Source organism: Vulpes lagopus, chromosome 5 (assembly GCF_018345385.1).
Source record: "Vulpes lagopus strain Blue_001 chromosome 5, ASM1834538v1, whole genome shotgun sequence".
Classification (NCBI taxonomy): Eukaryota; Metazoa; Chordata; class Mammalia; order Carnivora; family Canidae; genus Vulpes; species Vulpes lagopus.
Genome location: NC_054828.1, coordinates 90,385,666 through 90,411,150, shown reverse-complemented (window position 1 = coordinate 90,411,150; position 25,485 = coordinate 90,385,666). Strand labels below are relative to the sequence as shown.

The following is a 25,485-nucleotide window of genomic DNA, read 5'->3' as shown; positions in this document are numbered from 1 at the left end:
CCTTTGGCCCAGGGAGCGATCCTGGAGACCCCGGATCGAATCCCATATCGGGCTCCCGGTGCATGGAGCCTGCTTCTCCCTCTGCCTGTGTCTCTGCCTCTCTCTCTCTCTCTCTCTCTCTCTCTCTGTGACTATCATAAATAAAAATTAAAAAAAAATTAAAAAAAAAGATCCTACATAGTATATATATGGATTCCCAAGCCCCTTGTAATAACTTCTCCCCTCTTTTCCTTCTCCCTCCATCCTCATGTCTTTGAGCCACAAATTTGGAAGCACAATGGTCTAGGATCTATCAAAAGATACAGTGAATTATTTGAAGGCAGACTCTCACATTTGATTCATATTTGCATTCCTGACAGTGCCTTATACACAGCAGGTAATCAAAGAAAAAACACTGCATAAACATGTCCATTGAAAAGAGACCATTATGTATTTTTATCCTAAGGAATTTTCAAAAAGAAGAACTCAAGAAGACAGGAATGCTGTCCCAACTAGAAAAGAATACAGCAGCAAAAGTAATAATAAAAAGCAGAGGGTTTCTAGAGAGGGCTCCATTGCTGGGAAAAACCACTCAGGTTCTTTGGATATTACACTCAGATATGAAGTACGATTTTTAAACATATCATAAACTTGAATTTTTTTGGAACCTTACTATTTCAGAAAAGACGTAATTTTGTTATAAAAATCACTGATGACCAAACTACCTGAATATCATAAACCTCAAAGGTATAGATTCTAAATTCAAAAATCAAAGTTCACTGTTCCCTTTAAAAATTCACACAAACTCAAGACCCTGAAGTCAAAAGAAAAATAAGAAAAGACAAACAAAACAAAAATCTTGGATATTATGGGATTGAGTTAATCTCTTCCTCAGATCTTAGAGGCCTGCTATTTTTTTGAGCCAAACCCAAGAATTAAACTGTCACATGGTTAATGCTAAGAAACTCATTTTAAAACACTATTAAAAATTGTAGTTTTTACCCAGTGGGAAAAACTTAAGTGTTCTAACACAGCCATTCCACGTTTTTATGAGCCCGGGCCACATCTGAAAATTGGTTTTGCTCCTGTAATGTTATTAGCTTAGATCATTGCTCTTCAAACTTGTTGCTTTTCATATGGACAAATTAAGCACTCAGGCACACAGGTTCAGGTAGCATGAACAAAACAAAACTGTAGTCTTTTAAAAACAAAGATCTTTGCTTGTTTTTAAAATAGAGCTTTCTGCCAGAATAGATATTCCCTTAAGAAGAAACGCATACATAAAATGTCATTAATGCCATTCCAAAACATCTCCTGGGCCAAACTTGCAATTTACTGATGCAAATGTTTTGGCTTCAGCTCGGGAGAGGAGATAAGAAGTAGTTTCCCCAACAACTGGGCCGTATCCATAGCCTACCAGCAGGAGAGAGTAGGCTGTGTCATTATTTGTCAAGCCCGGCTGTGGAAAGGTACCTGCCACCTCCAATTGTCAACTCCAAAAGCATGCTCCAGCAGGCCCTGCCAAGCCTGGCTCCCTGACAGCACCTGTTCATTTTCCCGTTATGGCATGCCACGGCATTTGTACCACTGGGGTTGGACTGCACAGTGTTATCAGCGGAAGCCAAAGCCTTTTCTTGTTGCTGGTAATAATGAGATGCACAAAGCAATGGCAGGGAGAAAGGTGGCAAAGAGGCAGGGCTGGTGGAAGAAAATTAGGAAAAGCTTTGCGTATTGAAACAGTCGGAGATAAGACCTCCTCGCTTTGCTTTTCCCTACCTTCAGAAATTTTTGTACATGTATTTAAAGAAAAGGAAAAGTTGGGAAGTTTTTAAAGTTCTGAAATGATTCCTCATTGGGATAGGTAGTCCATGAATATTTTCTACTCATTTGCACGCAAAAGGGGATGCAGAATAAAATTTCCAGGCGCTATCAGGATTGCTGTGAGATCTGAGGCTGGTTAGGGAGAGCCCCTGCCCTGTCTTGGGGCCACTACATTCATCCTTGCAAAGACTGACTAGATACTAGACAGGGGTGGCCACCCATTTATTCCACACCACCCAAATCTCCAACATGCCTATCTAAACAATTTCTAAGTACCTCACATGAAATGTATTTTCTCTTATCTTTTACATTGTTAGGACTCAGGTATCACCAAAGCAAATCTCAGAAATGGCAACATATTGAGTTCTTCATCAGCTAACCCACAGATTTAGGGATATTTAAGTGCTTGAAAAGTCACCAAACTATAGCTTGGAAATGAAAAACCAGAAATGTTTCTGAAATAAATGAGAGAGTGGAATGAGGATACCAGAGATGGGGAGAAGAGAACCACAGTGAAAGCTGGACTTGTCAAAGGAAATTTCCTGCTATCTTGACTTACTGAAAAATACCTAGCTTCTGAAAAGAATCTAGATTTTCATACCATCTCTGCCCAATTACCTATCCCTTCAATGTCTTAGTTTTCTCAAAGGAAGCCTTGGAAAACCAATACCTATCTTACAGAATTTTGGGGAGAATTAAAGCAAACAGCAGAGAGCCGGGTAAATTACAGACACCGAACACATGTTCCTCATTTTTTTCCATCTGCCTTCTCTTGCTCTCCATGGTTTCAAACTTGGGTTTTGATTATCTATCAGACCTACAGGTTTGACTCTGCCGCTCTCAGACAAGCTTCAAACAGAAGCCTCCATTAGGATTTTTTTTTTTTTATGAAAAGCAAAGACTGCACCTAGACAAAATTTCCAAATATGATAAACCTCCCCCAGAAATTCCTTCTAAATTACTACAATCAGAAGCCCCTTCTGCCTGAATCCCACTAGGAGTGCTGCAACCCCTTTCCTGTCAGGCCTCCGGTAGCCAAAGACAGGCAGACCCTGGTCAAGGCTAGGACCACCTGTGGGTAGAGTCCACATCTGGTCCATTTGAATTTTCAAGGGTCACCTGATTATTTTAATTCCTCACAAAGGAGGCTGATGTTTCCAGCAACCTCCTCTCCCATTCCTCCCACAGAGACTCTTCTAGATGAACTGTGCCAAATGTGTTTGGACAAAGGCCCATTTGCTGGCAGGTAGCCCAGTTTTGAAACAGCATTGATGAGTGCCATTAAAGGTCAAATTGACTACATGGTTATTCAAATATACTAACATCCTTCAGTCTGGCTTCATTTACAAAGAAAAAAAAAGTCACAATTTCAAGCAGCAACTGGTTCTATTTATTTTCTCTCACTTTCTTACACATTCTCATAGATAAGTGTTCAACACCTCTATAGCTCCAAAGTATCTCCTAAGGTGTATATTTGATAACTAGTATTTCTACCTGCCTTATCACAAACCTGGGTGACTTCATAGCCAAACTGGGCTAGCTGATTGTTTTTTTGATTCTTAAATATAAACCATGAGGATTAACCAATCTCACATACCACCCCCTTTTTCAAGATGGGTAATTCAGATGGATACAAGGGCCCAACTGCTTTAAAAACTCTAGGAACTAAAAAAGAATCTATGTCACCTTAAATATTCTTTTCAGATTGCTGATCTCTTTATCAGAAAGTTGTGTTTTCCCCTCAAATGCTTTGACTCAGTGTTTTGAAATAATGTGCACTTAAAAGAAGAATTTCTAAGAGAATGTTACAATCACATTTCCAGAGAGAAGTGAAAGCTCAAAGGGCCAAGAAGAGCATTTGAAAAAGAGACCCATGACCTTTATAAAATATTCCTAATCTGTTCCCCTCCAGCTGCCTTGGAAGGGTCCTATTTGTGATTACCTGAGACAGAAAGGAAGTCATCCACTGAGGTGATGTCATCCACAGCCTCTGTCAGCACTCGGACCTGCTTCTCCCACTGGTCTTTGAAGACATCCATGTTGTCCTGAGCAACTTTGCTCTGTGGTCGGGCAGCCAGTGTGAGAGCAGCATTGATGACCTATTTGTTAGAAACAATCCAGAAACATACTGACTACACTATTCAAGAAAGAAACCAGAAGGTCAAAGACCACATTGAAACCCTGGACCTGGTGGTTGCTACAGATAAGTGGGTTCTCAGTGTTTAGAAGATAATCAAAAACATAAAAGATGAAGTACATTATCGACTACCATTAGTTTTCGTTTGCTTTGTTTTGTTTAAAGATATAGTAATTGGCCTCAGGTTTCAAGAAGTGTGTACTGGTACAAGTTGTATTTCCTTAGCACAGGTGTGGTAGAAAGCTAACTCCTGTCCTACACGTGCAAGGTTAGAATTTAGATGAGACAAGGTAAAGAGATATGGAGCATTTAAATATAGCCCCCAAATGAACAGAACAAAGTCAATATGAGTGGAAAACACAATAATTACTACAGTAATTTTGAAGGCTGGAGCAGTTAGAAATTCTTTATGAGAAAGACCTTGAAATAGCCCAGGAATGATGGCAAGGCAAGGCAAGGAAAGATATGAATGAGTGCCTCAATGGAGAAGACCTCGAATATTAGGACACCAATGGGCTTTTGAAACAAAGTGAATGAGGCTTACCTGGGGACACAGGCTGTCAATCTGGGTGGCTGCCATCCGGACTAATTTCACCCCCTCCTCATTGTTGGAAATGGAACAGGCCAAGTTGGCAACCTGGATGGAAGAGGATTGGAGTGAAAAATCATGTTGGGGCAAAGGGGAAGTATACTGTTGCGTGATCTTGCACCTTCTCTGGAGTCCTACATCCAGGAGAACCACAAATATGGGCAGCTTTTAATGATTTACCAAGTATTACTAGTTCATATGTGATATTAGACATTTATGTCAGAAAAGCAGGGTGCTATTAGTAAATTATTGCTTCAAGCACTCACAATAATGTATTTTAACTGGGTTGTTTTTATCCATTTTCCCCTATGGACTGCTCTTATGACCTACACTCTCACTTGAGCCCTCTGACACTCACCATGGAGTATAGAACACTAGGATTTTGGTCACATGGTGCTAAACTCTGACCAATAAAAGATACTACAGTGCACTTTGGATTTAAAAGAGACTCACAGGAAGCTGAAAAAGAGAGTTCTACCCAAAGGAACCCATATCTGCCTGTTGGAGTCTGTCAGGAAAATGCTAGTCTCCGGTTGCCCACTCAAGTGCTTTCAGGGGCCAGGCAGGTCTGAGAAACACATAGAAAAAGCAGATTTAATGTAGTAGGCAATGATAGAGTATACAACAAATTGGAATATGTGGGTCTAGTATAAAGAAACTCAATTTTAATTTTTAAAAATATTATACCAGCCAAAACAGCTGTACTGAATTTAAGCTCCCTGATTGAGCATTTCAATTTGTCATTTATCCTCTTCAAGGAGGCAGAGCTGGTAATACAAGGTCAGATTGACTGGCCAAGGTCAACAGCACACAGAGCCACCATCAAAACACTGATCAGTCCCATCAGGCTGGTGCCAAGAGGACAAGAGAATGAGGATTAGAAAGGGTAATGGAGAAGAGAAGGGCCACCAGGGCTAGGAGCATAGGGCAAGTAGAACAAGTGATTAGCAGAGCAAGAATCCTCCTCTGAGTCTTGTGGCCATCTGCCCTTTTGTATCCTCCCACCTCTGCTCTCCAAAACCAGGCTGCCTCCCTACCATGCCTCAATGCTCTGGGAGATTAAAATGCACTACACATGTGTGTAGTTCCAAATGCAAAAGAAAGCTTAGCCTGACAGTGTGAGACAAGAACTGGAGGTCAGGAGGCTTAACCACTAAGTAGTTATATAGTCACTTCACATCTAAAGAACTGTTTTCTTATCAGCAAAAGGAGATGGATAAATGGTGATACTAGGAATACTTTCAAAGATCACTTCAATAAATCGTTAGTGTTAAGAATCCCATTTTGAAGGTTTTAAGGAAGAACACTTGAAGTCTATTGCAGTGAGAATATGTACTCTGAGATACCACAGATGGAATTCCAAACATTATCAGTTTCTTATCTCTTCGTTTACCTCTGATTCTTCAGATACTTTGAAAACTAAAATGGTGAAAACTAAGACTGTTTGAAATAGAAATATGCCTTACTATACCCATTTATAGGATACTAAATGTCCAGAGGCATGAGATTTCTTGGAGGCAGAGCAAGAATAACATGTGTTCTTGATTTTTTGTTCTATTGTCTCCACTCCACATTTTTCATTAGTCTTTTTTATATTTGTATTCTAGTGCATTTTATACTCCAAAAGCCACATTAACTATGTGATATAGAACTGGCACTCAATATGTTGTATTGAGTTAAAGAATAGCCTTTAATAGCTTTTTATTACATATATTATTTGGAATACATCATAAAGATATTCTCAAAGATCTAGCTGAGCTACCCCTTTAATTTGGCTAGATGAAGTTTATATTACCTTCCAGCAGCTATTTATCAGCATTATGGTATTAAACAATAATTCCTATATTTTGGTCCATTGTTTGAGTCCAGAATGTAGTGCCTCTGTTCATGGTGGCCTGAAAAAAGTCAGGATGGTATGAATTTTCCAGAAATATATATGTATTTATAATTATTTTAATATTCAATTAAGTTCTTCCTATTTCTGCTGTTGAACAGCCTTCCTTTCTATGAAATGAGGATTTCAGATGGTCTTGTTTGCTCTTTATCATCCATGCTTGGTGTTAAGACTTGAGGTCACACTTTTGCACAGCAGTGGACATAAGCTGAAGGCTTTGGCATGTGGCTCTATATAATGACAAGGGAGAGTGAGAGCTGAGAAAAGGGGGATCCTGAGAGAAGGAGATGCCAATCAGTAACTTCTATGTGGTGATAATGAAGTTTTGTGTATCTTTTGAAATGGATCTTCATTCTTTAAGTAAATTCTATTATGGCTTAGATCTAATATCGGAACCTCATTGTCCAGTAAAATCTAATTAGGGGATGGGGGGGGGCAGTGCTAATAACACCTAGAAAAAAAATTAAGAGCTGGCAACTCCTGATAGTCCTTTAATTATTCTCTTTAATTTACTGACCCATAAATCCTAAAGTCTATTGGCCTCCACTCAGCAATGTACCCCTGCTGTTTAAGTCAACTTAAAATCAGAATTTTATTTACTTTGCATTGTATTCTGGAACACTCTGAAAATATTTCCAACATGATGCTCAAGATTTCAATATCTCCAAAACAGGCAAGTTTACAGGTCTTAAACTGGCCATGGACTCCATCCAAATTCCTATCTTTCTTAAGCTTGCCTTTCTGCTTCTCACTGGACCCACTGTATCATGGTGACTCTCAATATGGTTTTAATATATTATGACTTCTATGACTGTGGTACCAAATGCTAAGTTTTGGTCTTCAAGGTAGTTCCCAATCATTACTGTAGCTTGAAACGCTGGCTAACAATCCAGCTCCAGTCCAAGTCTATTGCTCATAGTAAGTACTTGATGATTTAAATCTTTTTTTTTTTAAGATTTTATTTATTCATTAGACACACACACACACACACACACACACACACACACACACACACACGGGCGGGGGGGGGGGCAGAGACACGGGCAGAGGGAGAAGCAGGCTCCATGCAGGGAGCCCGACATGGGACTCGATCCGGGTCTCCAGGATCGCGTCCTGGGCTGAAGGCGGCGCTAAACCGCTGAGCCACCCAGGCTGCCCAGTACTTGATGATTTAGCTTACCTCTTCTTTAACTATAACTCTGATGCTATAATACTAGAGACTCAGAAAAAATAAAATGTCTTATTTTGTCAAATCACAATATTCCCCCTGCCCCATATACCCTGGTTTTCTTTTATTTCACAGAAATACTATTTTGTTTATTTTAAGTGAATCATTAGAGACAGCTGGATTCTCCAAATATGGAAAGATGACTATTCTTCTGATTCTTAATTTATAACCAACTCCATTTCCAAATCCATGAAGGGTAAGATAAATAGAAGGGTACATGAAAAAGCAATCCCGTAGCTGTATATCAAGAAGGAATATTTTAATGCAGTACAGAGGGAAGGGTTCTATGATGAGGATCTTAAGAATAGGGGAACAGTATATCTCAGAGTAGGAAGTGTAAGATTGAATACATAGTGAAAGTTAGTGCCACAGGAATGGGAATCCTCAGATACTGGACTGCTCAAGGAAAATAGATTCCCAGGTCTTCCTTTTTCTCAGCATTTCCATTTAAGAAGTATTGGGTTGTCCCAAGAGGTATTTTTTCAGTTAGGATAAATGGCAAAGTAATGTATTATTCAAGAGCTGTTACTAGAATTCAGGAATCCCTTTGAGATATCTATGAGAGGTTTTTAGGTTTCCACATTTTTTTCCACATTTTAAAATTTAAATTCTATTAATTAACATATAATGCATTATTGATTTCAGAGGTAGAGGTCAGTGATTCATCAGTTGTATAGGAGCATTAGGTAGTATATAAGACTGATGAAACACCTTGCTTTTTTAACCAATTTAGCATGATGATCTTCCTAAACAGGAGGTAGAAGACAGGTAGAAATTGGTGGACTAGAAACATGAGATATTTGAAAAAGATTAATGTGAGAGAAATTAAAAAAGGAAAATAGGGATCCCTGGGTGGCGCAGCGGTTTGGCGCCCGCCTTTGGCCCAGGGCGCGATCCGGGAGACCCTGGATCGAATCCCACATCAGGCTCCCGGTGCATGGAGCCTGCTTCTCCCTCTGCCTGTGTCTCTGCCTCTCTCTCTCTCTCTCTCTCTCTCTCTGTAACTATCATAAAATTAAAAAAATTAAAAAAAATTAAAAAAAAAGGAAAATAGATCATTAATTGACTAGTGTTACTAGGCTGCAACCCAAAAGATGTTGAGCGATATGATTACATTTTTTAAAGATTTAATTTATTTATTCATGAGAGACACACAAAAAGAGAGGCAGAGACACAGGCAGAGGGAGAAACAGGCTCCCCGCAAGGAGCCCGATGTGGGACGGGAGCCCGGATCCTGGATCCCAGGATCATGCTCTGAGCCAAAGGCAGACACTCAACCCCTGAGCCACCCAGGCATCCCTGTGATTATGTTTAATAAAACTCTGAAACTTGTTTGAGTCAACCAAGCAAGCAGGTAACATTCATGGGGCCATGCCTCTGCTTTCTCTGTTCTTGGTTTGTTTACAACTTAGCTAAGGGAACAAGAGTCATCTGCCATCTTAGAAGCTTAGGAAACAATAAAGCATATCATTAATCGTTAGATGTTAGGCTAATTAGATTGATTTGGGATTTCTGAGAGAGACTAGTCACAAGAAAAAGTGGCATTGCTCCTTAGTTTAGCTAACCATACTAAATTCCCAACAATCTTTTAGGAAAGGAAATTCTCTATACCTTCTGAAAACAACAGATTTGGGGAAGCAAAAGCTAAAAAGAGTGAGCCAAGTCTTTGATCTCTCACTTAATATCTCAAAAACCAGTTATCTTGAGGAAAAGGAAGAGGCTTAGAAGCCATCACTCAATTGTATGCTCCAGACTATAAGAGCTTTAGGAGTCCAGAGAAAGGAACAATTAGTACTTCTGGATGGGAATCAACCAACACATCATGGAGAGGTAGGCTATCCATCTTATAACACTTCTTTTCTGATTGCCTGATTAGCACAATTGTTAGGATGCTCAAAGATTATGATGCTTCCTGTTCTGGAGGCACATTGAAAGATGTGAAACAAAGAAGAATATGACCAGCAAGATTAGAAAGACAATAAGCCGGCAAGGAGAACTGATGCAGATTCTGTTAAGAAAGTAACTTGCTCCTTGAACTGAATTTGTACTATTGGCATCCATTCCCTAACACTTCAATAATCACCACAGTTGACCAAAAGTAAATATTCCAGAGACAATGATGGCAGAGTTAAAACTGACAAAAATCACAAATGCATAAAGCTCTCACAAAAATATACAGTGATCATTTAAAATGCAAGATGTTTTTAATCACCAAACAACAAAACCAAAACCTACACAGTTCAAAGCTCCAGATGAATGGCCTATCCTAACTGTGAAATTTGGTTTTGTATGAACATCACTACAAAAGTAGCTCCATCTCAAAAATGCCATAAGCCTATTTGAACACTTACAAGAAAAGCCAAAATGCCTGGAAGGCTGAGCTTTAATTAAACATTAAAAACCTCTGCTAATAAAGTATTTAGGCATTTAACTCCAAAGTGATATGAGGTACATCAGAAAAAGGGAGAACATGTTCTTTTCTAGAAATCAAATTACATTTTTTAATATTCGTAATTCTGTTCAGTTCCAAACACCAGCATATATTCAGTGCATTCAACCCCCAAAACTCTACCATTTCATTAATTTTTACAGCTTCAGGTATCATAGTGGTTTTTTAAGAAGAGCACACTATTGAAAAAAAGCAGGATAACAATTCAGAGGTTATAAATAAAGCACTTGATTCTTATGTTAATATTGCATCATCATCATCATCATAAGTTTGAGAATAAAATGAACTTATTTACTATTAAAAGGGAATTTTGGGGGATGCCTGGGTGGCTCAGTGGTTGAGCATCTGCCTTTGGCTCCAGTCGTGATCCTGGGATCAAGTCCCACATGGGGCTCCTTACAGGGAGCCTGCTTCTCCCTCTGCTTATGCGTCTCCCTGTGTGTGTGTATGTGTGTGTGTGTGTGTGTGTGTGTGTGTGTGTGTCATGAATAAATAAAATCTTTAAAAATAAATAAAATAAAAAGGAATTTATGATATGTCTAGTCACCACAGTTACCTAGCTATATAAAACCATAAAGAGAAGAGATGATGGGACAAATTCCACACCAACTATTGTTTTCTATAACAATCAGGACAATGAAGGGTGCTATGGTCTCTGCCTGCAAATTTACTCAGTTTTTTGAACTGATAAGATCAGCATACATATGGCGTTAATACATACATGTCTATCTTGTATAGAATTTGTAGGCTTCTCCAGAATATGCCACCTATATTACAGATGGAATTTTTTAATTCAGCAAGAGACAAAATGATACACTTCCCTGAAATCTCTGAGAGGCAAAATAGAAGGAGTGAGTGGTTAAGACAGAGGGATTTGACCTTAAGAGGATGATGGATTTCCACAGAGATAAATGTCTGAGTAGACTTAATGGCCACCTTTACAACTTGATTTGAGAAGAGCCTGAAAGGTCTGGATGTCCCAAAACATGTTTGTAGCCACGTCTCTTATGCGGAAATATTATGGAATCCTTTAAAAATTCAGCTGCCTCAGACTGAGAGGAAGTTTATCAACCTCGCTGCTAGTAACTGAAATTCTGAAGGCTACAGGACTCAACCAACAGGGACCATTTGATCAGGGAAGGATGGCTTAGTAGAGGTTGGCAGCCAGGGGCAGTAAGAAGACACTGAGGGGACAGGAGGAAGTAAGAAACACTTTCATGCTCTTGTTTTAAATGACCTCTCTGAAGCATCTAAAACTCTGGATTACTCTATATATTTTAATTTTTCCAAATCATAAAATGGTCAGGATGTTGGGCTATGGAATTCAGCACCCTGGGGTTTACATGTTGACTCTTATTCTCTCTAGCTGAGCAGAGTACTTTGCCTCTGTAAAGCTTCAATTTCCTTAAGTATAAAGGAGAACTAAAAAATAACAAAGCAGTGATAAGGTTGAAATGAAACGTGACTAGCGCACTTAGCCTAGCGCCCAGTAAGGAGTTAATAAATGCTATTCTCATATTGTACATTTTATTGAAAGGTCACTATAAAAAGAAATATTTTAATAATATCCAGTCACAGATGTAGTCAACCATTCAAATTTTGAGTGCCTAATATGTACTATACACTGAAGATATAGAGGAAAAACAAATAGTATTCATATTTCCTAGAGAAGCTTATATTTTGGTAGAATTAAACATGTAAATGCATTTTTAAAACTTCATATTGTGAATATTATTATGAAAGTAGTAAAATAGGGCAGCCCAGGTGGCTCAGCGGTTTAGTGCAGCCTTCAGCCCAGGGCCTGATCCTGGAGACCTGGGATCAAGTCCCACGTCAGGCTCCCTGCATGGAGCCTGCTTCTCCCTCTGCGTCTCTCTCTCTGTCTCTCATGAGTAAATAAATAAAAATTTTTAAAAATTACTAAAATAGAGGCAGTAATAGAGAATAAAGGGAGATCTACTCTCTACGTGGTCATTCATATAATTTATCCTTCAATTATGTATCATTTTTATAAAGTTGCAATCTCTGTTTGCATCTTTGTCATCGATTATATCACAAGTATTTTCCAAATATTCTAGATACTTGTAAATTATTTTTTAATAGTTGAATAAGACCCCTAAGTGTTTTTGCTTCATTATTTGATAAGTCAGTTCCCAGCTGTCATACATTTAAAGGAGTTTCCGATGTTTGCTACTATCAAAAACAAAGTGGCATAGGTCTTTAGGCATCCAGTTTTTGCTCTTGTCAGAAGTGGGACTTTCTAGGTCAGGGAAACCATACAGCACTTGCTTATGTATGGCCAAAGTGCTTCCCGAAAGTCCCCTAGCAACAAATGAATTGCTAATGCTCCAATGTCACTAGCTTCCAATCCCAGAGTCTTATACTGTTTCTCCTTGCCTTCTTGGCCATAGCCACATCATCTGAATGCCTTTCATTCTCTAAACCAACTACATTGTACTAGTGTAAATCAATATTGCTTAAAAAGTCACTCCACATTATCCAGTGAGACTGTAAATTCTTTCAGGACAGAAACCTTCACTATACCTAGCACATAGCTGGGACCACAGATAGTCAATTCCATTTTTTTTAATTTACTAAATCCCATAGGTTCCCTCAACTCTGTATAAAGCAGAGCATCATTCAACTTGTCATAATCTAGTCATACCTAGGAGGGCCCCGAATTCTAGGATCTGAAATTGGGAACAGGTATATGTTCTCTGTGCTACCTTTTTTGCTGTTATCATCAAATCAGCATTGAGAAGTTAACATCATTGAAATTTATACAAAATCCTGCCACATGATGCTAGGCAGCAATTTCTTCCTGTCCCACCACTCTTCATACTCTGGTCTATACTTATAACCTATAAGAACACAAATCTACATTCCTAGGGCTCCTTGGGGATGCAGAACAGCTCTTTTGCCTGTGTTCTTAGGTACATACACCACTAGCAAATGCTGCTTGCATGCCTCTGCCCAAATTAAAGTGATCAGTCTGCCCTGTTGACTTTAATGGAGGTAATCACCAGTTCACATTCATGAACAAATTGATGTGCTTGCTTCATAGCTGAATCATCAGCATAAATCTATACCCTTCATATATAAAAACCTCAGTGGCTTAAAATAATGTAATAAAATATCACCTAATGCCTTCTTGATGCCTGTTCATCAATAATGTGTGGTTATGTGAAAAGAATAGGAAAGACTTAGAATATGTTATCTAGAATCTTGCAGTGAAATAATGCCATTTTAATTACTGACGGTCTCCTGAGATTCTGCTTCCTCCAGCCTTTCATTGAAGAAATGAATTATTACTGTCCACTGTTATTTAGTTTCTCAGAGTCCCATATAATAAATGTAATTTTCACTGATTTCTAGTGAATAGAACATGTTGACCTTCATATATGGGAGATGAATACCCTGCTGTGTATCAGGGGGCCTGGAGCTCCAGGATCTATCTCTGGCAGTGGATAAACCTATACTGGAACCATCCAGTGCTTAACTTTTAGTAGAAGCCAAGGAACTTTTACAAAAGATCCAAATGAATAAATGAGTACATCTACTCTGTATAGCTTGGTCATACATTTTGAGATGACAGGTGAAAGAGTGGAATCAGGCCATAACCACAGTGCAGAGGGAATCTAACTATCCAAACCAATATTGAATCTGTTACTTCAGTCTCCTTTGCACAAAATTCCGACTTGATAAGAGAGGAGTCCTTATTTCCTCTACTTTATGCCTCCAGGGTATTTTTTTGTTTTTGTGGTGGGGAGTGAAGATGCCTTCCTCAATTAAATTCTTAGTAATTGGCCAATGTTTAATTCATGGTACACGTGTCCCTGAAGACCTCCCATTCACACTGGCCAATCGGAAGAGACCTCTCTTTATTTTTATCTTTTAAATAATTTATTCACCCATTCATGAGAGACACAGGCAGAGAGAGAGAGAGAGGCAGAGACACAGGCAGAGGGAGAAGCAGACCTCATGCAAGGAGCCTGACATGGGACTCCATCCTAGGTCTCCAGGATCAGGCCCTGGGCTGAAGGCGGCACTAAACCGCCAAGCCACCCAGGCTGCCTGAGATCTCTTAAATCTCTTCTGGCCTACTGCCTATACCACTAGTGACTACTTATCACATGCTATTATTTTATTCATTATTTGTGATATGTGTTGATAGAAGGATAAATTCATAATGCATAATTAGATATACAGAAATATAGTATCACACATCTTCAATTAAATTTCAACCTTTTTGAGAATAGTTATGTTTTATTCATCCTTATGGCCTCTACAGCTGTCTATACAAGATCTTGTGGTTCTAAGGCAGCCTCCCTATCCTAGATGTTTTCCTACCTTTTGCCCCACGTAAACATATGAGTTCTCTTCTCATGGTTTACCAGAAGAAGGATGCTAATTGATCAAAGTAACTATCCATAAAGGTAAATATTTTCTTCTTCAAAGAAAATATAATATTCTCTAAAATATTCTTCCTACTATAACACCTTAACCCAATAAAGATGGTCAAATCCTTAAGAATTTTAAGGAAAAATGTATATTGTAGAAACTTCAGCCCCTGCATGCAAGCTATTAGAGAAATATGTAAGGATACGGAGCTTTCTTTAAGCTCTGTAATCTTTATCTAAAATTCCTTTTGTCTTTCCTTTCTCTGACCACCTGTTTTGGTAAATAAAGTAGTATTGGAGCATATTTTGCCCATTCACTTGGATATTGTCTATGATGGCTTTTGTACTTTAAGGGCAGACTTGACTAGTTTCAACAGGGTTCATACATCCACAGGCTATGAATATTTCCTATCCAGCCCTTTATAGAAGGTGGCAAACTCCTGATTTATATGAAAACTTTGGTACAATCAACCAGTCAATTTTGTCAGACCTGTCAAATATGCCAAAGCATCTTTGAGCAAGAAATGGGAAAGGTATTATAACACAAGTGCAATGAACACTATCAAGTAGATCACGGAGGGACTCCTATTCTTAGCCTACAAAAGAGGCTAAGTCTCTTAGGTCTTAAGGCCTAAGTCTTAAGGTCTACTTAACAGTAAGTTCTGAAACCAAAAATAATATAAATAAACAAACAACAAACAAATAAAAGAGGTTGAGGTTGGGAGTAGGGGAAGACAGGATCACAGAGAGGGACAGTGGTGGGACACCTGGAAGGACATCAAGTACATTCTCCACTACCCCCAAGCATTTGCACAAGGGGTTTTCTGGTGAACAGTCTCAAGAGAAGCAAATGAGAGTCAATAATGCCCTGTGGCTTATCTCATAGTATAGTCCCTTGAACCACCACTTCCTGAAACAGGAGGAGGACTCTCCACTCTCTGGGCTTCTTTGAATAAGCCATCATGGTCCATTTTTGTAGCCTTCCATTTGCACTCACATCCTTCTTGGATATACACTTTACATCTTTCATTACTCTCTACTCCACCTAACCCCCCTGAAACTCTGTCTCCCCCTGGACTTTAGGGACTCAAAGACAAAGACCTAGAGTATAGCTAACAGAAGTTACTGGTCCCCTAGTGGCTCTGTGGCAGAAGCTTATGCCTGCTCACTACAACGGGCAATGTTCTGAGGAAAAATCCTGGGAACCCGTCTTATTACAGCTTTGGAAGGCTCTAACTGGACTAGAGCAAAGGGGTATGGAAGGTAACTCAACACTGATCCTTAGCCATGCAAGGGAAGAAACTGAAGAAATGACCTTCAGACAAGCTCCATTCCTTAATAGCCACCTTCCCAGCCCTCAGGCACCTATACATTCTTTTTCTTCATTGCCTATTGGAATCTTTCCAGGCTTGGTCCCTCAAACCTGCTAGGATCCATCTCATCTGTCCTTGATTGTCCGCTCTTCCTTTTTTCATTTCAGATCTCTCATTTCATTATTCCCCCAGTTCTCTCATTAAATTTCATTTCTCCCCTTAGTCTGAGTCCACACTTGTGTCAGTGCAGAGCACAATTCCCCTTCCATTGGGCTTTCCCCTAGGGGCAAGCCCACACCCAGAGGAGTTGGTAGTCCGGGTCCCACAGTTATGAGGGAGGGAATAGAGCTGTCGGTGTCTACTGCATTGCAGGCTCATGAAACGATACCAACAAAGTCACTCACATGTAGAAGCACTAATATCCTCTAATATCCTGTTGCAGGTATTCATGTTCAGCCCAGTTCTTCTCTCTTGACCTGCCTCCATATTCTTGCTTCTGCTTCAAGTTCTCCTTTGCTTACTATCAATCTGTGGTCTTGCCTAGCTGTCTAGGGGCAAGGGGCACAAAATCCCTCACTTCTATCATTACCTGTAGCTATTATAGCTCTTTCCTACAAGAACACAGCCAGCCAAAAGCATCCTTTTCTCATTGATTTCATTGATAACCAATGTCTTTACAAATCCTTCCCTAGCTAGAAACTCTTGTTGACTGTCCCACATCCCTATCCTGCTATGGGCCACAAGCCTCTACTGATGCATGCAAATGTACCAGTGCCTTGCTCACGTCTGAAATCTGACTCATCCCATGCTGCTCAAAGAGCAGGGCAGAACTATGCCAGAGAATATGCAGTAGAGTTAGTCCATGTCACCTGAGAGCCATATCAAAGTGGACTCTGCTGCACGGAACTCCTGTTTTTCTTAGGTGACCTTCAAGCAGCCACTTCTACCTTGTTGGGCAACAGATGCAGCTATCACAGTCAAGAGCCATAGTGAGGTTTGGACCCCAGATGCATCCTGGTTTCATCAGCAGGCCCTCAGGAGACCATGGCCAGGTCTAGATGGAAGGAACAGCTGGGCCTACAAAAGCTCATGTCAACTTCCAGCCATGATTACATTCATAACCAATGCTCGTAGGAATAGGTCAGGCCCCATAATGCCCTTCAAATGTGCCTCAGTTTGGCAACTTTCTACAACAGACCCATTTTGCTATCATTCTCAGTGGGTCATTTATTTTCCCCTCCTAGCTAAATCAGTCATCTGAGTGAATGGCCAGTCAGCCTGACCTTTCAATCTGCTGTGTGAAATAAAGCTAAAGATGGTGTTCTGACTAGTAGTCCCTAGAGAGAAGCATGTAATGAGGAAATTCTATACATCTTCCTTCTGTTTAGCTTTGTGCTCTCCAGGCTAGCTGTTTAACTGTGGCCTTTTGCCTGGCATAAGCTCTGTATTTTTTTTCCTCCATGGGATCCAGGTATAGCAAGTACACTTGTTGTGGGAACACCAGTAATATTGTATGTACACATAGAGGAAGGGAGAGAAAGAGGGCTATAAAGATGTTCGAGGGTCTTTGTCAACAAACATGCTCTTAGCTAAGCAAGCTAGAATTATAATCATTATTTTAACATTCCTCTAAAGCCAGAGTAAACTTCTAACTTTCACAGCGCTTCATACCTGTTATTTCACAACAGACTATTATACAGATGAAGAGGTCTATTTTTTAGTTGGCGTTATTTACCAATGAAATAGGAATAACAAAGTATGTCCCATGAGCCAAATGTAACTACTGGCTTGTTTCTGTATGATCTTCAAGCAAAGAATGCTTTTTACATTCTTAAAGGATAATTAAAACATATGCACACACCTCTACAAACAAACTGATTAAAAAATAGGCAGAGAAGTAAGACACTTTTCCAAAGCAGACATACAGGTGGCCAACAGACACATGAAAAGACAGTCAACATCACTAATCATCAGGGAAATGCAATCAAAACAATGAACTATCATCTCACAACAGTCAGAATGGCTAATATTAAGAAGATAAGAAGTAAATTTTGGCAAGAATGTTGGAGAAAAGGGAACTCTCATGTACTGATGGTGGGAATGTAAATTGGGGAGCCACTGTGGAAAACAGTAAGGACTTTCCTCAAAAAATTAAAAATAGAAATACCATGTGATCCAGTAATACCACTACTGGGTATTTACCCAACAAAATCGAAAGTACTATTTCAAAAAGTTGTATGTACCCTATTTTATTATAACATTATCTACAATAGCCAAATATGGAAGCAACCTAATCATTAATACATGAATAGATAAAGATGTGATATACACATATATGCACATACACACACACACACACAACTATTTACCATGAAATATTACTTACCCACAAAAAAATGAGATCCTACCATTTGTGACAGAGATAGACCTGGAGGGAAGTAAGTCAGCCAGAGAAAGACAAATGCTATATGATTTCACATGCATGTGAAATCTAAAACAGAAAACAAATGAATAGAGAGACACTGAAGTACAGAGAACTGATTGTTGCCAGAGAGGAAGTGGGTGAGAAGATGAGTAAAGGAGATAAAGGAGATTAAGAAGTACAAACTTTCAGTTACAACATAAATAAGTCACAGAGATGAAAAGTACAACATAGGAAATATAGTCAATAATACTATAATAACATTGTATGGTGACAGATGGTGACTATACTTATCATGGTGAACACTGACTAATGTGCAAAGCTGTTGAATCACTATGTTGTACACCTGAAACTAAAATAACATTGTATGTCAATTATACTTCAATAAGACACACACAGAAAAATATGTGACCCTATGTGACTCACAAAGCCTAAAATATTTAGTACTTTGAACAATAAAAGTCTGCTAGGCTGGGTAGGGTATTCTTGTAAATATGAAGACTTCTCTGGTGTCTGTCTGTGCATAGACCAGGATAAGAGTTGTTCAAAATGCTTCAGTCCTGGATGTCCTTGCCTCTGTTCGATGAAGCCCTCTGTGCTTATACTATATTATACCAAAAAAGTCCTTGGGAAATGTTCTTCAAAGGTAAGGATCTTTTTATTCCTCATCCTTTTGTATTTATTTATCTAAACCACATTACATCATTCATCAATTCACCAGATATAGCTTCCCTAAAAATCCAATATATCTTCAGGTACTAAGAGCTGCTAAGTTTAAGAATGTTGCAAAGAGGGTCACCTGGGTGACCTCAACCAGATGCTCTGGTTAAGCATCTGGCTTCAGCTCAGGTCATGATCTCACAGTTCTACGATCCAGCCTGGCATCTCTGATCCAGGCTTGGTAGGGAGCCTGCTTGTTCCTCTGCCCCTCCCCCTGTTCGTGTTCTCTGGTGTGCTCCCATTAAATAAAATTAAAAAAAAATAATGTTGCAAAAAGTATATCCAAGACTTGTAAGATAATTCATAAAGAATCAGTATAAAAATCATGTTGAAGCAGTATCTCTAGAAAATGGGCAAAACTTAAAAAGGGTCAGCAAGCCTGGGTGGCTCAGTCAGTTAAGTGTCTGACTTTGGCTCAGCTTATGATTTCAGAGTCCTGGGATGGAGCCCCACATTGAGCTCCCTGCTCAGCAGGAGGAAGTCTACTTCTTTCTCTCCCTTTGCTCCTCCCTTCACCTGTGCTCTCTTAAATACAATTTACGAAGAATTAAAACTTACAAAGGGTCCACTCTGAAGAATAGAGCACATTTTTGGATGAATATATTGTATGTAGGAGTTGTACCTTGTATGTACCAGGACATATTAATCCCATAATAATGCCAAAGAGTGGAATCTGGCTCACTGTTTTCACATCAATAGAATACAGGGAAGAACTTTGCTGTGCAAAGCATTGTTCACAGGCTAGTAGGAGAGCCATCTCCTTGGGGATAGTTAGAAACCCAAAATTTTGAGTCTGCCAAGACCTGCTGAATCACAGTCCGCATTTTATAGAATACTCAGGTAATCCCCAGGCACATTGCAGTTCAAAAAGTATCAGCATAATGCAACCAGCATCAGATGTGAAACTGGATAGTTCTTCTAGGTGAGCAAGTTGTTCTCTTTAAGTTGGCATGTCCTCCTCTATAAAATAGAATGCCTAACTTTCATCACAAGGATAAAGGTTAACAGGTGTCAAATAGTGTTCCACCAAAGGTTAAATCCTGTTATATGATTAAGTGAGCTGCTACAAGGCAATAAATACGAAAGCATGGTAGGAAAAGTGAGTTGATAGAAGATGTTGGACACAAAAATTGAGTCTGTTCTCTTCACAGCAAGGGATTTGACACTGGCTATAGAAAGTCAATGACCAGGACTCAGAAGGGACTTTAGAAATCTTCTAATCCAATGGTTCCAGCCTTAGGTGCACATTCTAATCATCTAGAGTTAAAAATAATTCCAATGCCCAGGTCTTACCACCAAGATTCTGGAGTAGAGCTTACAAATCAGATTTTTATTTTTTTTAACCTGCTAGATGATTCAAGTGTACAGTTAAGGTTGAAAATTACTGATTTGTCCAAACAAACTTATTCCCTTTCCAATGTGCCCTACCTCCAACCATTTTACCAAAAAGAAAATTTGTTCTAAAAGGTCTCAGAAAACTTTCCCTTGGTCATACAGCTAATTTTCCATAAAGCTGAGGCCAGGATTCAGGTCTCTTGATTTCTCTCATTTTTAACTTTGGATGCGTATTGAAAACTCCCAAGAAGCATTAACCAAAAAAAGATGTGATGCCCAGGATTTACTCTCACAGATTCTGATATGCTTCTTGCTTGTGAACTAAACATTTTACCAAAAGAGATTCTGATTCTGGAGGTCGGCAATGAGCCTACAATTCCTTCTTCTAAAGGACTCCCCGAGGTGGGACCAAATTTCAGATAAAGCTGTTCTAACCCATCCCCTGGGAATTCATTAGAAATGTAAATTCTCAATGCCTCCCACCCTGAGACCTGCTAATTCAGAAACTCATGGGGGCCCAGCCACCCAGTCTTCTAATCTCTAGTCTATAAGAATTTCTTCCATACTGTACCTGTTTTACCTTCTGGGGGGGAAAAAAGATTTTCTATATAACATCACTTTTTTTATCTATAGAAGGAAGCCATTTGAGAGGGTTTTTTTTTTTTTTTAACACTTTTAATTAGAGAGACCTAATTTTTAGGCCTCTAATTATTCACGAATATTCTGTGTAGGAGTGAAATCCTGTGATGTGACACAAAGCACTTTCCTGGGCATTCAGGGTGGTGAAGTCAACTGGGTCATGTTGCTCAGATTTTTTTCCACTGAAATTCAGATGCATGCACACACAACAACCACCTTTTATTACCCACTCCCCACTTCCAATGTTATAGAGGGACAAGAGGAAGATAAAAATCCATGTAGGTAGTTCTTTATCTCCAGGATTCTTAGAGAAGTTTATATTGAAGGGATTCCTGGATACCTATACAGTGTGCTTAAGATTCTTTCTTAATTAAAATTACTTTTTCACTCAATGCTCACAACTTGAAATAAGACTTAGAATGTCTAGTAATTGTGTACTTTCTTAGGAAGCTCCATGTATTTTCTCATTATATAAAACCCTATGAGGTGGGTACTATTATTATCATTCCCATATTATAGACGAGCAAATTAGGACAAAATGATCAGTAGCTTAAGGTCACACAACAATAAGCAGAAAGGTCAGGTTTGAACTCCACACTAACTCCAAAGCATATTCTCCAAACTCCTATGTGATCTTCATTTATGACTCATCACAAACCTCAAAAACAGGCTGTAATTTACTTCATTTTACCGATAACAAAACAGAGGGTAAGTAGCTTGTCTGGATCATACACGCTAATAAGTGGCAGAGCCTGTTTCCAGGCCATATGTGTATATGTAATACATACACAGATAACATACCTAAAACTATATATAGCACTATTGCATCGCCTGTAATCCTGCCAGTGGGGAAGGCAGCCATTGTCTTTATAGATAGTTAAGAGCCAACGAGGCCGTCTCTCACCTTTAACTTAAAGTCAGTTTCTTGAGAGGAATTTAGGAAGAGCTGACACGGTAAGGGAGATGAATGCCCCTCTAGAGAAAGACCTTCAGCAGAAAATGTACTTTTCAAGGAAGAGGCTACAATAGGAGAGAGAACACAAAGGCATGAAAGAGGCGATTCAATAGTGACCATAGAGAACAAATTGGAGAAAAACAGAAATATTAGAGAATCAAGCTTGGTTGCTACAGTTTTGTTGTTGTTGTTGTTGTTTTTGTTTTTAACCTGAGGCAAGTCTTACTCCTGAGGTTTACCAAAGACATAAGGTAATTTGGATTGCCCTAATTTGACCATATTACTATTTCCCCCTTATCTCACAAACAGGAGGAAAGGGGTCTCCACCAAACGGAGAGGTTGGCATGAATGCAGCTCATTTGGAATTGACAAGGCATTGACCAATCTAGTCCTCAAGCAAAGCCTTCAAGGATCTGCCTTACCAGATTCTAGCTCCTAGACAAGGACACTTCCCTGGATACACTGAGTTCATCTTACCAAGACAGAAGGAGAGGGGGTTTCAAAGTAAAATTCAGTCTAAAAGCACACCCTGGGCTAGCTTACTGCCTCCTGACTCTAAGTAAAAAAGAAAGGAGATAGCAAAAGTTTCCCTAAATGAAAATCCGGCTGTGTGATTCTATCCTAGGCTAACCAGGGACCACCAGAAAAGGAGAATCAGTGAGAGAACACTGCTTGGCTTTGGCTTCATTCATTCACTCACTCAACGCAATCACCATGGTAAACTCGGTGAAGTCAAGCAAAAGAAAGTATCACCTCTGCCTTCACAGAACCTCCTACACATTTGGGTGAGCCAGCACAGAAAGGAGCAAATGCAGTGACACATAAAATGTGCTGCAGTAGAAGTCTACATTACTTGAGTGGAAGGGGCAGAGGGCTTGCTTTAATGACACAAATCCAAAGTCAAGCATATAGTAGACCCTAAGGTGGAGGAGAAGGTTAAGGTCAAGAGGCTGGGTGCATAGGGAGGACATTCCAGAGAGAAAAAAATGTGAGCCACATGCAGAGAGCTTGGAAACAGGCCTGTAAGATTGTGTAGGAAAGGAGAGCAGGAAACACAACCAGGGATGGAGGTCAGTGCTACAGACGGTAGAAATTTCACTCTCCATGTGGGCAATGGTGAGAGTTTTAAGCAGGTGAGTGATGATTGGGCAGATTTTTTTTTAAAGAAAAGCATTCAGACACCTATTTGGAAGACAGAGTGGAAGAGAAGGAGACAGACCAGGGTCATACGTGCAGAGTCAGATTCTTATGGAAAAAAAAAACAAACATGTACTATTACACAAGATAAAAGAAAACAAGGTGTGTGGAGTTTTCAAAAGGTACCTCTTCTGGCCACTATTTTACAGATAAGGACACTGTAACCCAAAATCCAAGTACATCTCCCATCACTGCTCAGTTGGTCAGATTCAGAGCCAGGTCTAACCCATGGTCTGTCTCCCAAACCTGTGCTTGCCCAGCTATGTACCACTTCTCCACAGCTGTTCCCCTGCAGTTCCATCTCCTCATGAAGGCTGCATTCCCCACAACAGCTACCCTTCAGCTGAGACAACATGGCCAGGGATTGGCAACTCCTGGGGGCCAAGATCAAAAGATCTATGCTTTCACTTAACTCCCCCACCCACCCAGCCAGAGGTCAAATCCAAGCCCCACATAATCCAGGAAGTCTTCCCTGACCAACTACACAAAGGCTAATATAGTCTTCCCAGGACCTTGAAATCTTACTATATTAGTTTAAAAATACTCCCTCAGTTTTGATGATGTTAAACATGTTCTCTGTGAAGAGCTTGCCTTCCCATTCAGATCAGCTGCTTCTCAAAGGTAGGCACTGTTCCCCTCTATTAATCTCAGCATGAAATATGTTGAGAACACAACAGATACCAAACTCTCCTGTATGCAAGCTTCCACTTCAGGTCCCTGTGTCCCCCACTCCTGACAGGGGACAGGAATTCACCTTGGAACTAGTGCCTTCACATGCTCACAACTGCAATATAAAAGGCCCTGCTGTGGCATAAGTACTGTCATTTAAGTTTAATTTCAGCAATAGGAATTGACATAGCCTATCTTCCTCTCTCCATCTTCTACCTTATAACTTTCTCTTCACACAGGCCTGCCATTATCACCAAATCACTAACATTTCCCTCCTTTTGCTTACCTTTCCCATGCTCCAGTCATTCACATTGAGTTTCTCCTCTCAATTTACAGCTTAGATTTATACATCTTTTTTGATTCTGTTAAAAGTTGCTTCTCTCCACTCACCGGGAACAACCTAATATTTACTCAGCCGTTGTCACGTTTACTCCTCCGCTTTCATTCCTGCTCACCAATTTCTCTCAATTCTGCTCTCCCATTCAGCCTGCTTGAGATGTTCAAGATTGCTATAAATGGTTTTTTCATGAAAAAGCTCTTCCTGCTACCGCACAGGTATGATATCTAGAGATTTTCAACATTCTCTTAGATGATCTGATTCACTCCTGTGACCTTATTTTCATCTTTGAGTTGAAAATACTCAAACCATCACCCTAAATCTCTGAATTCTCTCTTATACTCTTGATGTAATTTTCTGAGTTGGTCAGTTTTCTCCAAAAAGGTGGCCCACACTCACCTCAAAGGTATGATTCTACCAAAAACTATTCTCCCCTCCCATTTTCTTTTGCTTAGTTTCTGTAAGGACATGCCTGGTCTCCTAATTACACAGGATAGAAAACTAAGAGTCTTATTTAAACACAGACGCTGTCACTTTTTTGAACTATTTGATAGAGAGAACACAGACACATGTGCATGTACAAGCAGGAGGGAGGGACAGAGGAAGAAGGAGAAGCAGATTCCCACTGAGCAGGGCTGGATCCCATGACCCCAGGATCATGACCTGAGCTGAAGGCAGGTACTTAACCGACCGAGCTACCTAGGAGCCCCACCAAATGTTGTCACCTTTAATTACAAGCTGTCTACAGTCAACTACCTTCATAATTCCTTTACCACTGCCCTAGTCCAAATCTTCAACCCTGACCTCAATTACTGGGATAAAAATGTAATCTGTATCTTATAGTATCTGAAGCCCTTCAAGCTGGCTCCAACCTGGATCTCCAGCTTCCTCCCTCACTACACCCATTTGCAGCTCAATCCTCTAGGCACAAGAGAATCAGTTTTCATCGAGACCTGCCTTTTCAGCCCTCTGTTTCAAGGACGCTTGCAATACAGCAGAAGCTCATGTTAGCAACCAATCACTTGATGGAACTGTTTTTGCAACTGAAGGAAGCCCCACAAAAAACATCTCCAGATTTGGACTTCAGACTCAGAGCCAGAGAATGTGTGACTCCTTTAACAGAAACACAGGACAGGACCCCAGTTCCAGGTCTGCCTTGTAGGGAACTTCCAGAAACAGCAACAAATAATACGATTTAGTAATGTAATTGCTACCACATTGCAGGGCTTATGTTTTAAAAGCAACTTTATTTTTTTTTTTTTGTTTCCCTCTCTTCATTTAATTGATTCCCTAGGCCTAGTTCTTCACTCTTCATGACTTTTCTAGCCATTCTGAAGCATTACAGCCACAATTCAGTTATTTAGTATATTACTTTCCTATAGCTGCTGTAACAAATTACCA

At 39.7% G+C, this 25,485-nt stretch overlaps 1 protein-coding gene across 3 annotated transcripts in view; it reads right to left on the bottom strand.

Moving 5' to 3' along the window:
* CTNNA2 (catenin alpha 2) overlaps positions 1–25,485 on the bottom strand; it is a 1,087,920-nt gene that overhangs the window by 109,108 nt on the left and 953,327 nt on the right. For all 3 annotated transcript variants that reach the window (XM_041757142.1, XM_041757144.1, XM_041757141.1), the window contains exons 10-11: positions 4,482–4,574; positions 3,743–3,899 (exon numbers count right to left, since the gene is read on the bottom strand). In XM_041757142.1, coding sequence (XP_041613076.1) covers positions 3,743–3,899; positions 4,482–4,574 — 250 coding nt within the window. The remainder of the gene's footprint in view (positions 1–3,742; positions 3,900–4,481; positions 4,575–25,485) is intronic.